Source organism: Nomascus leucogenys, chromosome 5, assembly GCF_006542625.1.
Source record: "Nomascus leucogenys isolate Asia chromosome 5, Asia_NLE_v1, whole genome shotgun sequence".
Classification (NCBI taxonomy): domain Eukaryota; kingdom Metazoa; phylum Chordata; class Mammalia; order Primates; family Hylobatidae; genus Nomascus; species Nomascus leucogenys.
Genome location: NC_044385.1, coordinates 72,366,062 through 72,378,970, shown reverse-complemented (window position 1 = coordinate 72,378,970; position 12,909 = coordinate 72,366,062). Strand labels below are relative to the sequence as shown.

General features: G+C 39.0%; 1 protein-coding gene across 2 annotated transcripts in view; it reads left to right on the top strand.

The window, feature by feature from the left end:
* Positions 1 to 4,914: 4,914 nt before the first annotated feature.
* CPB2 (carboxypeptidase B2) overlaps positions 4,915 to 12,909 on the top strand; it is a 51,389-nt gene continuing 43,394 nt past the window's right edge. The window contains exon 1 of one of the 2 annotated variants that reach the window (XM_003270056.3): positions 4,915 to 4,997. In XM_003270056.3, the coding sequence (XP_003270104.2) occupies positions 4,924 to 4,997 (74 nt within the window). In that variant the 5' untranslated portion in view covers positions 4,915 to 4,923. The remainder of the gene's footprint in view (positions 4,998 to 12,909) is intronic. The other variant, XM_012506969.2, reaches the window with a different exon arrangement.

The following is a 12,909-nucleotide window of genomic DNA, read 5'->3' as shown; positions in this document are numbered from 1 at the left end:
TTCAGTGGATTAGATGAAGTCTGCCTTCTTTGGGCCTGTTTTATAATCAACTGATTCAAATGCTAATTTCATCTAGAAACACTCTCACAGACACATTCAGAAATAATGCTTAACCAATACCTGGGCACCCCATGGCCCAGTCAAATTGATGCATACAATTAACCATCACAGATCTCAAAGGACTCTGAGCCCCAGACTGAGAACAAGACAGTAGTCATCTGTACTGGGGAAGAGTCAAGAGATCAGAGAGAGAGGACGTCTTTGAAGCTCAGAGCCTGCTGATGTTTGAGGTCAGGGTAGGAAAACAGAGAGAAAACCCACAATGAACCCAGCCTTACGCTGAATAGGAGGCAGTAGCTGCCTGTGGCTACTGGTGGGGAAGAGAAGAGCGGGAGAGCTGAGACCCCTCCTATGGCGCAGGAGCACTGGGCCTGACGATGGGTGCAGGCAGGGCAGGAGAACTAAGACAAACCCTCCAGGCACTCAGATCTCAATCCTGGCTAGAGGAAATAATTTGATCTTGCTATAATAATATAACAAATAAAATTTAACAAAAATAACAGCAAAGCCTAGACCCAGCTCATCTGCAGCCTAGACTGGCTCAATCCTTCACACTGATGGCATGAGAGAAAAAAGATATGGGACCTATTCTGGGCTTATCTGCTAGTTACTTTAGTCTATCCTATCCTTTTATACATAACATCTGTGATTCAGTAAAAAATTACAAGTATATGAAAAAGCATAAAAAGTGACCCATCTTCAAAAGAGAAAATGGTCAAAAGAACCAGATGCAGAGATTGCTCAAAGACAATCTTTGTTCATACATGTATGAACAAATGGGAAATGCAGCAGTGAAAAGTAAGCTCTAAAAAAATTCAAATAGAAGTGTCAGAAATGAAAACTGTATCAGAAATAAAGACTTCTTTCAATGGACTTATCAGCAAACTGGAACTGCTGGAAAAAGAATAAGTGAACTTGAAGCCAGATCAATAGAAAATATCCAAATTGAAGCATAAGGAGAAAAAAGAGATAAGAAATAAAACAGACACACTCTAGTTATTATTGTTGTGAGGAAAAAAATTACTGCAAACTTATGGATGTAGACTCATACGTACAGAGACAATGGATTTTTTCCAAAGATGGCAAAGCAATCCCATGAGAGAAAGAAAAGTGTTTTCAGGAAACGATGCTAAAACAATTGAATATTTATATGGAAAATTAAAGACTGTCAATCCCTCCCTCACAACATACACAAAAATTAATTTGAAATGGATCATAAACCTAAAAGTAAAAGTCAAAACTATAAAGCTTCAAGAATATCTGCATGATCTTGAGTTAGACAAAGCTCCTTAGACAAGACCCAGAAGGCACTAACCACTAAAGAAAAATTGATAATTTGAACTCAGCAAAATTAAAAACTTTTGCTCTGCAAAAGACATCAATAAAAAATGGGGGAGCCACAAAGTGTCAGAAAATATTGACAATGTATATGTCTGACAAAGGAGTTGTATCCTGCATATATAAATAACTCTCGCAAGTTAATAATAAAATGACAAACAACTAAATTTTCCAAAATGGTCACAAGAATTTGATAGGCACTTCTCAAAGGAAGATATACTTACAATGCATATATCTGACAAAGGACTGATGTCTAGAAAATGTGAATAATTCCTGCAAATCAGTAATAAGATGAACTATCCAATTAACAACGAGGCAAATGATCTGAACAAACACTTCACTATATATATATATATATATATATATATATATATATAAAATCTAAGTGTACACTTATGATCTGTGCATTTCACTGCATGTACCTTAATACAAAGGAAAAAAATGCTGCTCACTTTTACCTAGGACCAGTTTATAAGTAGCTGCTAGTCAGTATGAGACAGAGAAGTAACTACACCAGGAGTAACTAAGCCAATAATTAAGTCAAGTCATTGCTGTTTGGTGACTGCATCTTTGAAATCCACTCCAAAAACCAGTGTAAGACAAGGCTCTGGACTGGAAGCGCAGGGACTTCTTGGAGGCATGTGCCAAGCAGAGAGAAGTGAGCATAGGTGAAGAGAGAAAGAAATGAAAGACTTCCTACTTGAAGGAAGACTTCCTACTCAAAATGAGCCTGCAGACCAGAGTTCCAAATCACAGAAGAATTCAAATACCAATAAAGGCAGCTAACAAAATCAATACTCAGAACATGAATTCACCCAAACATAATTAACCTCATAAAGCAGTGCAACACTGACTTTAAAATAAGTATTCTGAGGATTCTCAATGAGAGATCTAAAGGAATCATATCCACTAAAAAATTGAAAGAAATCTTCAATGATATTTTGAAATACTGGTATAAAAACAAAGTCAGTAAAATGCAAAAGAACCAGCTGTAAATGATTTATATAGTCATCAAGGTAATTATTTAAACACCTCAACTGACTATGTAGTCTAAATTAGACTCAAAGAATGAATTAGTGGATTTGAAGACAGTGCTGAGAAACTCACCCAGAATACAGCATACAGAGACAAAGATGATGAGTTTTTAAAACATGAAAGGACAGTTACAAGACATGAAAGATAGATCAAGAAGCTCCAACAGGAGCCCCTACGGGGCACTAGCAGAGATACAATAGCTGAAGAAATAATAAAATGATTTTCCAAGACTGAAGAAATGTCTAAATCCTCAGATCAAAAGTACATCCTGTGTACTGAGCGAGATAATAAAAACTAAATCCACATCTGGACCAGAGTAATGGATCTGAGAAGCACCAAGGATAAAGATAACCCCTTAAAAGTCACCAAGGAGAAAGGACAGCTAAACTGCAAGGGAACAACAATTACCTGGGCAGCAGATTCCTACCATGCAACAGGAAATGTCAAACAACAATGATGCATCCGTCACACTCGAATATTACATTCAGCTAAACTGGTACTTGAAAGTGAGGGCAAAAGAAAGTTATCGTTAAAGATACAGAGCATAAAAGATTTTATCACCTGCAGACTTTTGCTATAGGAACTTTTAAAAGATTGCTTCAGCAATAAGAAATATAATTTAAAATTTATTATTTTTTGTGCACTCTGTTTCTTTTGTATCCTGTGTTTCTGTTTCCCCAGAGAGGAAACAGGACATAAAATAAAGAAGAAACACAGATACAAAATAAGTAGCACAAAAATTGATAGAATTTATTAGGATATTTTAACTATTTTGACTGTTTATTTTAAAGTTACCTTTTATGTTAAAAAGATAAGGTAGAAGTTACTTGGGTTAGTTTTTCTCTCTCTCCTTCAGTGTGATTATGTTATTCATTTGAAACACAGGTTCATTTGTTTTTGTTTGTATTCTTTTTTAGAATGTATTTGTTTGCTTGTTTTAAGTACATATGTGAAAACAACATGGTTCTAAAATTCAGAGTAGTTCTTAAGTTCGGAACTATTAAAAAAACTTCACCCAAAGAAGCGTCCCTCCCCATCTCTTCTACCCTGTCTTTTCCACTGTATTTCCACTCACCTCCTGTGGATAACCAGTCTCAATGATTTCTAGTCTATCCTTCTTATGTTTCTTTCTCCACAAATGAGCAGACACACACGTATTTTCTTATTTCTTCTTCTTTCTTATACAACAAGTGGTTACAGTGGAGGTCACCTTAATTCATTAAATATCATTCAATAACTTTGAACCTCAAAAGGAAAAGTTTGAAATCTCAATCATTTTCTTCTGGCCAGTCACGGTGGCTCACGTCTGTAATCCCAGCACTTTGGAAGGCAGAGGCGGGTGGATCTCCTGAGCTCAGGAGTTTGAGACCATCCAGGGCAACATGGTGTAACCCTGTCTTTACTAAAAATACAAAAAAAATTAACTGGGTGTGATGGGGCACACCTCTAGTCCCAGCTACTTGGGAGGCTGAGGCAGGAGAATCGCTTGAGCCCCAGAGGTGAAGGTTGCAGTGAGCCAAGATCACGCCTCTGCACTCCAGCTTGGGCTACAGAGTGAGACTCCATCTCAAAAAAAAAAAAAAAAAGAGAAAAAGAAAAAAAATCATTTTCTTCTCAGAAGTTAATTGTGGGCAGGCTGATTTATTTTGCAAATTTGCCAATTCTGACTTCAAGAACATTCAAGTGCATTAACCAATGGGAATGTAGGGGAAGAGGGTTCCACCCACTTACAGAGGGTAGGATATGGCCTCATACTAGACAAAATGTTATTCGATGCTACTTTCAAGATGATAGGGGATGGGCCTCGATTTAATTGATGGCTCTTATGGTGACCTTTAAATAAATGAGACTCAAAGTGACCTGTTGTCTTTACTGCTTGAACCAGCTTCCATGAAATAGTATTCCTATCGGGGGTGGGCCCATCATTCCCTATGGTCAAGGAAACATCTTTTTGAACAGAGATCCTGTAATCATCCTGACAAACTGCACTTCAGCATTGGATTGGATTAGCCAGATTTGACGGACTCACTTTTTATGTCTTCATAAATTTAAAATGTTGAAAAAGTCAGAGGCAAGGGAAAACATTTATACTACTTCACTGTAGATCTCCCTCAACATAGGCTATATATCCATTAGTCAATATTCTATAGCTATTGTTCTGCAACAAACCAGACAAGATGCTACTGTATTACTATCCTTTTATTCTTGGCCCTATCTTCTCCATGGAGTTACACATTTTCTAGATAGTCTAAATTAAGAGCAACTCTCATCATACTCTTTTTGAGTGTTTAATTATCAAGCAACAGCCTAACTAAGCCAATGGTATTTCTCTTTTTGGGAGTGGAAATGGAAGCTAAGTTGATTGACCCACAGGAACAAGAGGGAACATGCCATTACATTTTAACCAGTGTGTAAAGAAGGCTGTTATGCAATCAATGATCTGGGTTTTTCTCTTCAGAGAAATTTGTTGTACAGAAAATTGCTGTTGGGATGAAGCTTTGCAGCCTTGCAGTCCTTGTACCCATTGTTCTCTTCTGTGAGCACCATGTCTTCGCATTTCAGAGGTAACCCAATAGAATCTTAGACTGTGGTGGGCCACTCTCCTCACTTATTTGCCTCATGTCGTGTCAAGTCAGTGCACTGAGCTGGTGGGCAAAATGGTAAACTTTGAAGGCCAGGTCTTTCAGAACTTTCCAAGTTGCCCTCACAAATAAGTAGACTTTAGCACAATGGGCTATTACTAAAGACAGGGTCTTTTTTCTTTCCAGGCTGTGGTTTTATTATTGGGAGAACCTTGGATGATATGCATATCCAGTGACTATGGAGATTCAAGAAATTAAATCTTTTATAAACGTAACTATTTATACTCTAACTTGATGTATGATTCATATTCTTCCTGTCTTCACACAAAAAAAGTTAACTACGGATCATTTATTTTCCCCTTGTACATGGAACATAGGAGGAAGAAGAGGGTGAAGTGTTAAATAGGATGTTTGGATCATGCATGATTATTTAGCATGGAATATGAAAGGAAGAAGAGTTGTGTGATAAAGAACTATTATCTGATTCTTATTTTGCTTAGTAGATTCCCTTAGGATAAACTATCTAGAAGAACACAAATGAACTCATGCTATAGCACATGCAATGCATGGAGCAAATAGTTCCAGGGTACATGTAATGTAATTTATTAACTAGTCAATTTTTAGGCTTTAAAACATTGATATTGTTTCCTTTGGAATTATCTTATTTTTCCCCTCCAATTATCTTTGAGACAGATCCCTCTCCTCATGTTAGTAAATGACAAAGAAAGAAGAGACATAGGGCAAAGGAATATACCAGGGACAGGGAACATTCTACCACCAAAAAAATGTTCATGGTCATAAATAACCATAGGACAATAGTTTGGAAAATAGATCTTGACTTGTGAGCCTGAGGCTGTGTTTGTACATGATCACTGAACTGATTATAGTTGATTGATCTTCTTTTGTTCAATATGATTGTCGAATGTCAAGCAACAAATTCTATCATAAAATGATATTATTTTTGTTATTTGATTGACATGGGGGTCCAGATTGCTGCAATGATCAGTTACTTATGTCTTTCTCTGTATTTTATCGGTGAATCATATGGTCAGGATTTCTAAGGTTCTTGCTAGTTCTAATATTCCATAACTTGATGATTGGCTTCAGTTAAGGGAAAGGGGGAGAAGAGAAAAATTGGTATCAACATGTCCAACTTGGCTACTGTACACAGTGGCAGTACCATTGACAGTTAGGGGAAAGGGAGGAAACCTTTGCTTATTTAGTGCCTGTGTTTGTGCCAGGCACTGAACTAGTCACTTAGAAATGTTATCTCTTTAAATGCATAAAATCCTACATGCTATGAATCTTTACTGACATTTTACAAAGGAGGAAACTGAGCCTCAGGAAGAATAAATAATTGGCCCAAGATCAAACAGTAAGTGTAGAGCTTAGATTCAAACCCACTTTAGCCTCATTTCAACTCTGTTCACTGCACAACATTGCCTCTATAAAATCTGGAAATTAGGAAGAGAGCCAGTTTGAAGGGAGGTCAGATTTAGTCAAAGGGAGTTGGAGGCAGCAGTTGGTTTGGAAAGTAGCTTGGAAGACAGGTTCGGGATTAGAGGTTCAGTCTCATGGTTCTCACCCACTAGCAGATCTAATCATGGCCTTGGCGTCAGCCCGGTACAATTATCCTCAGCTGGTTGTTGCAGAGGTTGGCAGGCAGGTGGGCTCACTGCAGACCGCCATCTTGATCATAGAGTAACCCAAACTCTTGGATAGGATAATCAATAGCAAAACACACCAAAATCTTTAGCACATCTCTTCAAATGAGTACGTGTATAGCAGCTTAGTGACACTAAATCTAATGCAAATAAAAGAAGTAGCCAACAATAAAATAGTAAAAAAATGAGTGAGAACATATCTTCATGCATGGACTTTCTTACTATTTGTTGCTTCAGCTTATACTCTGAAATCTGACTGATACTTATGCTTGAAAAAAGGATATAAGAATATACATTAAAAATATTTAATACTTTTGTATACTGCAAGGGTCCCTTTGTAGGGGAGAGGAGGTAGGAGGACCTCAGTATTGTAGACAGATGAATATCTGAATCCTGGTTCCCATCCCTTCACTAGAAATAGCATTGCAAATTACTCTTTCTGTGAGTAAAAATAAATTTTTTTACCAAATGTTTCTGTGCTCCACTTTTCCAGGAATGGCCTATTCCTGAAGCTAAAAAGGAAATCTAATTTCATTCAGGGCGACAGACTTTGATAAATTATTGCTGGGGTTGAGAATATCAACCCTTCTAAAAAAAAAAAAAGCTAACAGTCTGGCTTTTTCTTAAAGCTGTTCTTTGTTTTTTTTTGTTATAATCATTTTCCTACTAACAGTTTTTATTCATGCAGTCTCTTAGTGGCTGATTTGTAGGTTCATTTTGATAAATTTCATCAGTGAAATGCCCTGGAACAACAACAACAAGTTTTAAAGGCATAAATATCATATGCCAAAGAGAAAGGCAGCCAAAAAATCATGACTCCATATTCATTTGCTTTTAAAAGCCAAACACTATAAAGGGTAAAAATAAAATACTAGCAAGAATCTTGTAAACAGAATCAGTAATTGTATTGTGCAGTGATTACCTAAATGCAGCCTGCCAGCCCAGACTATTTGGAAAGAGGAAGTCAGAGACACTAGGAAGAAGACTTGGGAATTAGAGAGTGGAGGAGGGTTGAGGATAAAGGGCTTCTGAATTATTAACAGACCACAGGAAGTGTTCCTCTGTTGACTTCACATACTATTTGGGTACCTGGAGACCAGTTTACTCTCTTTCACTTAGCTCCTACTGATGTATTGTTTTCATCTCAAAGAACAGGCCACCAGTGGCCTTAAAACACTGTAATGTGTGCAACAAAATTGCAGCCTTGGGCTATGTTCCATTGTTCAGAGATATCTTGCCAGCTTTTTAAATTCAAAATAATCTTTCAGAAGATGAAAGTGTGAACCCTCCCCTGTAAACCATAGCAGGGGATACACCCCAATGAACATAATCACATTCTCAGAAGGGAAGGAACAGAGGAAGTGTCGCATAGGTATTGAAAGCTCAGGATCTGGATTCGAGCCCCAGATCTGCTACTTATCACCCATGCAGGCTTGGGCAATTTGCTCGTCCCCTTTGAGCCTCACTTTACTTTTTCTGTAAAGTGACCTGTTACTTCACTGTGCTTGTACTTCTCATTCTATTTTTGGTGCAAGGCTGTTCTTTTTTCTCAAGTGGTTATTGTGTAAGTGCTATAATCGTATCTTTCAGAGATGCAGTTGAAACACAACTTTATTTTTTGTCTTCCATGGCCCCATGACATTTTGTGTAGTGGGGTTATCTATCACTGCTCTTGCATGGAAAGTTAGAAAATTTCAAGGCTTTTTAGCCTGCTTTTAAGTGACAGTCCTTGGGTCCTGCTAAAAATACAAATAGCCTCAATTTAGAAATTAGAGTGTCAGCTCCAACCAAGGTATTGTTCAAATATCCCCATCTTTGTTGTTAAAAGAAAATCTTTAAACGAATTATATTTAGAAAAGTTTAACTGAACAAATAACAATTTTCTAATCAAGTAACCCTCAAAAACGAAAGAAGTTCAGAGAGTTCTGCTCAGCAAGGTGGGCAGGCAGCACTTATAAACAGCAAATGGAAATGAGGTCTGGAAGCAGCTTGAGTAGTTACAGGTGAGCAGTTGTCTTACTGGGCATGGGCTGATCAGTTGGCCACATGGGATTGGCTGTAGCTTGGCTGCTGTGATTGGCTGAGACTCACCTCGTTAGTACAAAAACAAAAATACTCCTAAGTTAGGTTGCAGTTTGTTATGTAGAGACTCAAATTACGAGGCATCCTCAGACCAAATTTAGTTTAATTTAACATTATTTATAGGAAAACAACTGCCTCACCTCTTCCACACACACACCTTACTCTTTTTCTTGTTAGTCTTTTTCTCAAGTTCTAACTTCTTAGAGGTGTGTGAGACATCTTTATTGGGGAAGCCTCTGGACCAGGACAGATGCTTCTTTGTCTAGGTTTTCACTTGCGACTCCATCCTTCCCCGCTAGGAGTCTTGCTTCTACCTCTGGGCTCTTGCTGCTGAGAACCTTCCGTCCCTTTAGGTGGCCCTATTGGACAGCATCTAACATTAAGTGTTTCTTTTCATTTTAACTACTACTATCTAGCCAACTAGAGACCAGCCACATGCAGGTTTAGCTTTATCAGGAGAAGCCAGGCACCAGTCTTTGTGTCTGTAAATTTGAGGAAACATCAAACTCTCTCATTATCTCCTGGAAGTCCCCCTACTAGGCTGAGGTGAGGGGAGTGCACCCCGACACTTCATCCCTTTGGGAGGGTGGTGACTTACAGAACCATAACAACTTGCTAAAAAAAATAAATAAATAAAAAATTTTTCACAAATCCTCTCCCTCTTTCCACTCTGACAGCTTTTTATATAGCCTGTCTATGACTAAGGGGAAGCAGTCATGAAAACAGTTTCCAAAAATAGAGTGATCTGACTGGCCCTCATCCCATTACCTAACTCTGTTGTGTTAGCACTTTGCTCAAATTCTGCGTAAGAAGAGTCTGTTCACTACAAGCTGAACTTGGACATATCAATAAATTTTTGGTGAATTTTTAACTTCATAATTTTACTCACTATTTCCTAACTTATTTTTTGAATTTCCTCAATTTTTTCTTCTTAAGAAGGAGGCTTCATTTGGATAATATACATTTTTACCTTTATATTTTCTTTCTCTGCTTGTTGACTAATTTTTGTACTTTTCTCCTTCTTTAATACATTAGGTTTTTTTAAATTTAATACTGTCCACTCAGCATTTTTTGCTCATTATTTTCCTTCTTTATTTCTTTCTTTTGAGACCTAGTCATGCGCTCTTGCCCAGGCTGGAGTCCAGTGGTGTGATTTTGGCTCACTGTAACCTCCACCTCGTGGGTTCAAGTGATTCTCATGCTTCAGCCTCCCGAGTAGCTGGGACTACAGGTGTGAGCTACTACGTCAGGCTTATTTTTGTATTTTTAGTAAAGACAGGGTTTCACCATATTGGTCAGGCTGGTCTTGAACTCCTGACCTCAGGTGATCCACCTGCCTCGGCCTCCCAAAGTGCTGGGATTACAGGCATGAGCCACTGTGCCCGGCCCATTATTTTCAATATAATATATTATCTACCATACTGCCTTGTGAGGATTAAATAAGAATACCTGTAAAGCACTTAGCACAATATCCAAGTTAGTAAATATCAGTAAAAAAGAAGAAAAGTCCCCGCAAACATATTATGTTCTAGTCAACACAAGACTTGTCTACATGGACTTGAAATTCAGCTTCTGTTTAGATAATGGAGAGCTCATTGCTTGGTAAGGTGTCCTATCTCACGGTTAGCTCAAATTGTTAGGAAGTTCACACTGAAATTACAGTGATTTAATGATATGAACCTCCACTTCTCTATACTTTACATGAAAAGGAAGCTTTGAGTTTGCCACATCTTTTGTTAAAACTCCCAAAATCATGCCCAACCAACTTTTAAGTAAGGGCCACAATCTTGACCCCAGCATTTAAGACCCTTAACAGTCAGGTACTACCCTGCCATTTGTCCTGGCTTTATTTCCTGGTATATCTCTATATAGGCCCCATATTTCTGCCCAGCTGGATCACTTCCCCTTCCTTGAGCTCTGATTTTACTTTTCTACTTGTGCACCTGCACTTATGATGTTTCATCTCCAATTCGTTTAGCAAAATTCTGCCTATGTTAGTCTTATGCCATCTCATCTTCTCTTCACCTGTTGAATCCTATCTCAGAAGTCCAACTCAGAATATCTCCATTCTCTGACTACCTAAGTCAAAAATGATATCTGACTTTGTATTCCTGTAGCAGAATATTTATACCACACACATTGTACTTTTAGTGTTTTATCTCACAGAATAGGCATTTGTATCAGTTGCAGGTTAGTTTCCCCAGGAAACAGACTCTGAGATGAAGCTTGCATGGAGGAAGTTTACTGCAAAGGAATCTCAGGATCAACATCTGTGGAGGAATGAAGGAAGAAGGCTTGGGCAAAGGAGAAACTGAACTGTGATGTTGTCACAACTATGGCCTCACCTGTTCCTGCAGAGAGCCTTGAGACTGGGTTGGCCTGGTAAAGTTGTCCCAAACTGGGGCAAGCAGGCATGCCTTTGTAACCCCTGTTTATTAGTCACTGGGTGTGGACTGTACCTTGGAGGAGGCATCATGTTGGGCAACACAGCTCTCTTCAGGCAAGGGCAAGTCCTAGAAAGGGACTCAGGTGAGAATGTCAGCTGCCAACCCTCCCAGAAGCTGAGGAAACAAAGAAGGTGAGGAAATAAGAGTTCATCCCTGGATGGAGATGTAGGCAGCAAAACACGACATCTACTACAGTCCAACCCTTTGTGTCACTCAGGTCAATTTTCTTCATAAAATAAGCTTTGAGATCAACTCTTCTGGGATTTTGCTTGCTCCCTCTTCCAAAAGGAAATAGACAAGAGGAACATTAGTGAAATAAACTACAACCTTCACAGCTACAGCTAGTCTTGAGGCCATAACCAATACTTGTCATTCCTCTTCTCCCCTACCCATTCTGTTTTCCCCTCACCCTCTGCTAGCACCTCTTCTAATCTAGGTGGTTTACCTGGTGAGACAACCCAGACCCTCAACCCTCAAGGATCTGAGTCGTAGTCACTGGGCCCTCTTGGGCCATGGCTGCTGCAATTGTCTGTATACATCAAATTTGGACAAGGGAATATTACAGAATGCCTAAGCTGGGTTCCAAACACATTCTTCCCTGCCACATTCAGTATATAAGTGAAGCCCTCAATGTCCTTCTGATTATTGGAGTCAATTACCCTTCCTGCATGGCTAGAAAACCCATGGTAACTCCTCTCCCTTCCTGATAATCGATCAGCATGAGGAAACTGAAATGACTGGACAGTAACAACAGCTTTCAGTTTAAAGGAACTCTTCCTATGCTCTCTGGAAACCAGAGCTTTTAAAAGTACAGAGTCCATATTTGTAGATTTAAAGTACTAATTATCCGAGTGGGTTACTTGGAGTGATGGTATATGGAAACACTCCAACTTGGTTCCTGGAACCATGTATACTACCTAGTAGGGACACAGCACCATATGAGTATTGATTTAAAGTGTGTACTGGAGGATGTTGCCTTCCCAGTTAGCACCTCAATTGATCCTTCAACAAACCATTTTTATTGCAGTATCAGGCTAGTGGCAACTAGGTATTGTGGTATGTGAGAGGCTAAGTGGATTCCATGGTAATGGACCCATTTCTGCAATTCCCTTGCTGTAAAGTGGAGCTCGTGATTTGATAGGATGTTATGTGAGATGTTGTATCAGTGGGTCAAACACTCCATAAGCCCTTGTATGGTGATGCTTGCCTGAGGCCCTACAGGCAGGCGAGATAAACTCATACCCAGAGTGGAAGAGGACAGATGTAGTCAACTTACCACCAAGTGACTAGCTGGTCTCTTTGAGGAATGGTGCTGATTCCGGGGCTCAACTTTGGTCTCTGTTGCTGGCAAGTTAGACATGGGGCAGGAAGTAGCTAGATCAGCCTTAATGAGAGGAGTCCGTGCTGCTGGAGCCATGCACACTTCATCTCTGCCATCAGGCTATTCTGTTCTAGTGCCCTTTGTGTCAGAATTGGGGTGGCTGTTGACACAGGCTGACTGATATCAACTGGCTGAGTCATTTGTTTATGCAGCTGTTTAATGTCTATTCTGTTGTGGGTGCTCCTGGTTAGGCATTAATAAGTGATACAAAGATCTTGACACTTTCTGTCCACTCTCATAGTTCCATTCACATCCCCGTTTCTCCAATCTCTTTGTCTCCAATCTGTCAAGATTTCTTCTTCCAGGTTCTTGAGGGGTTT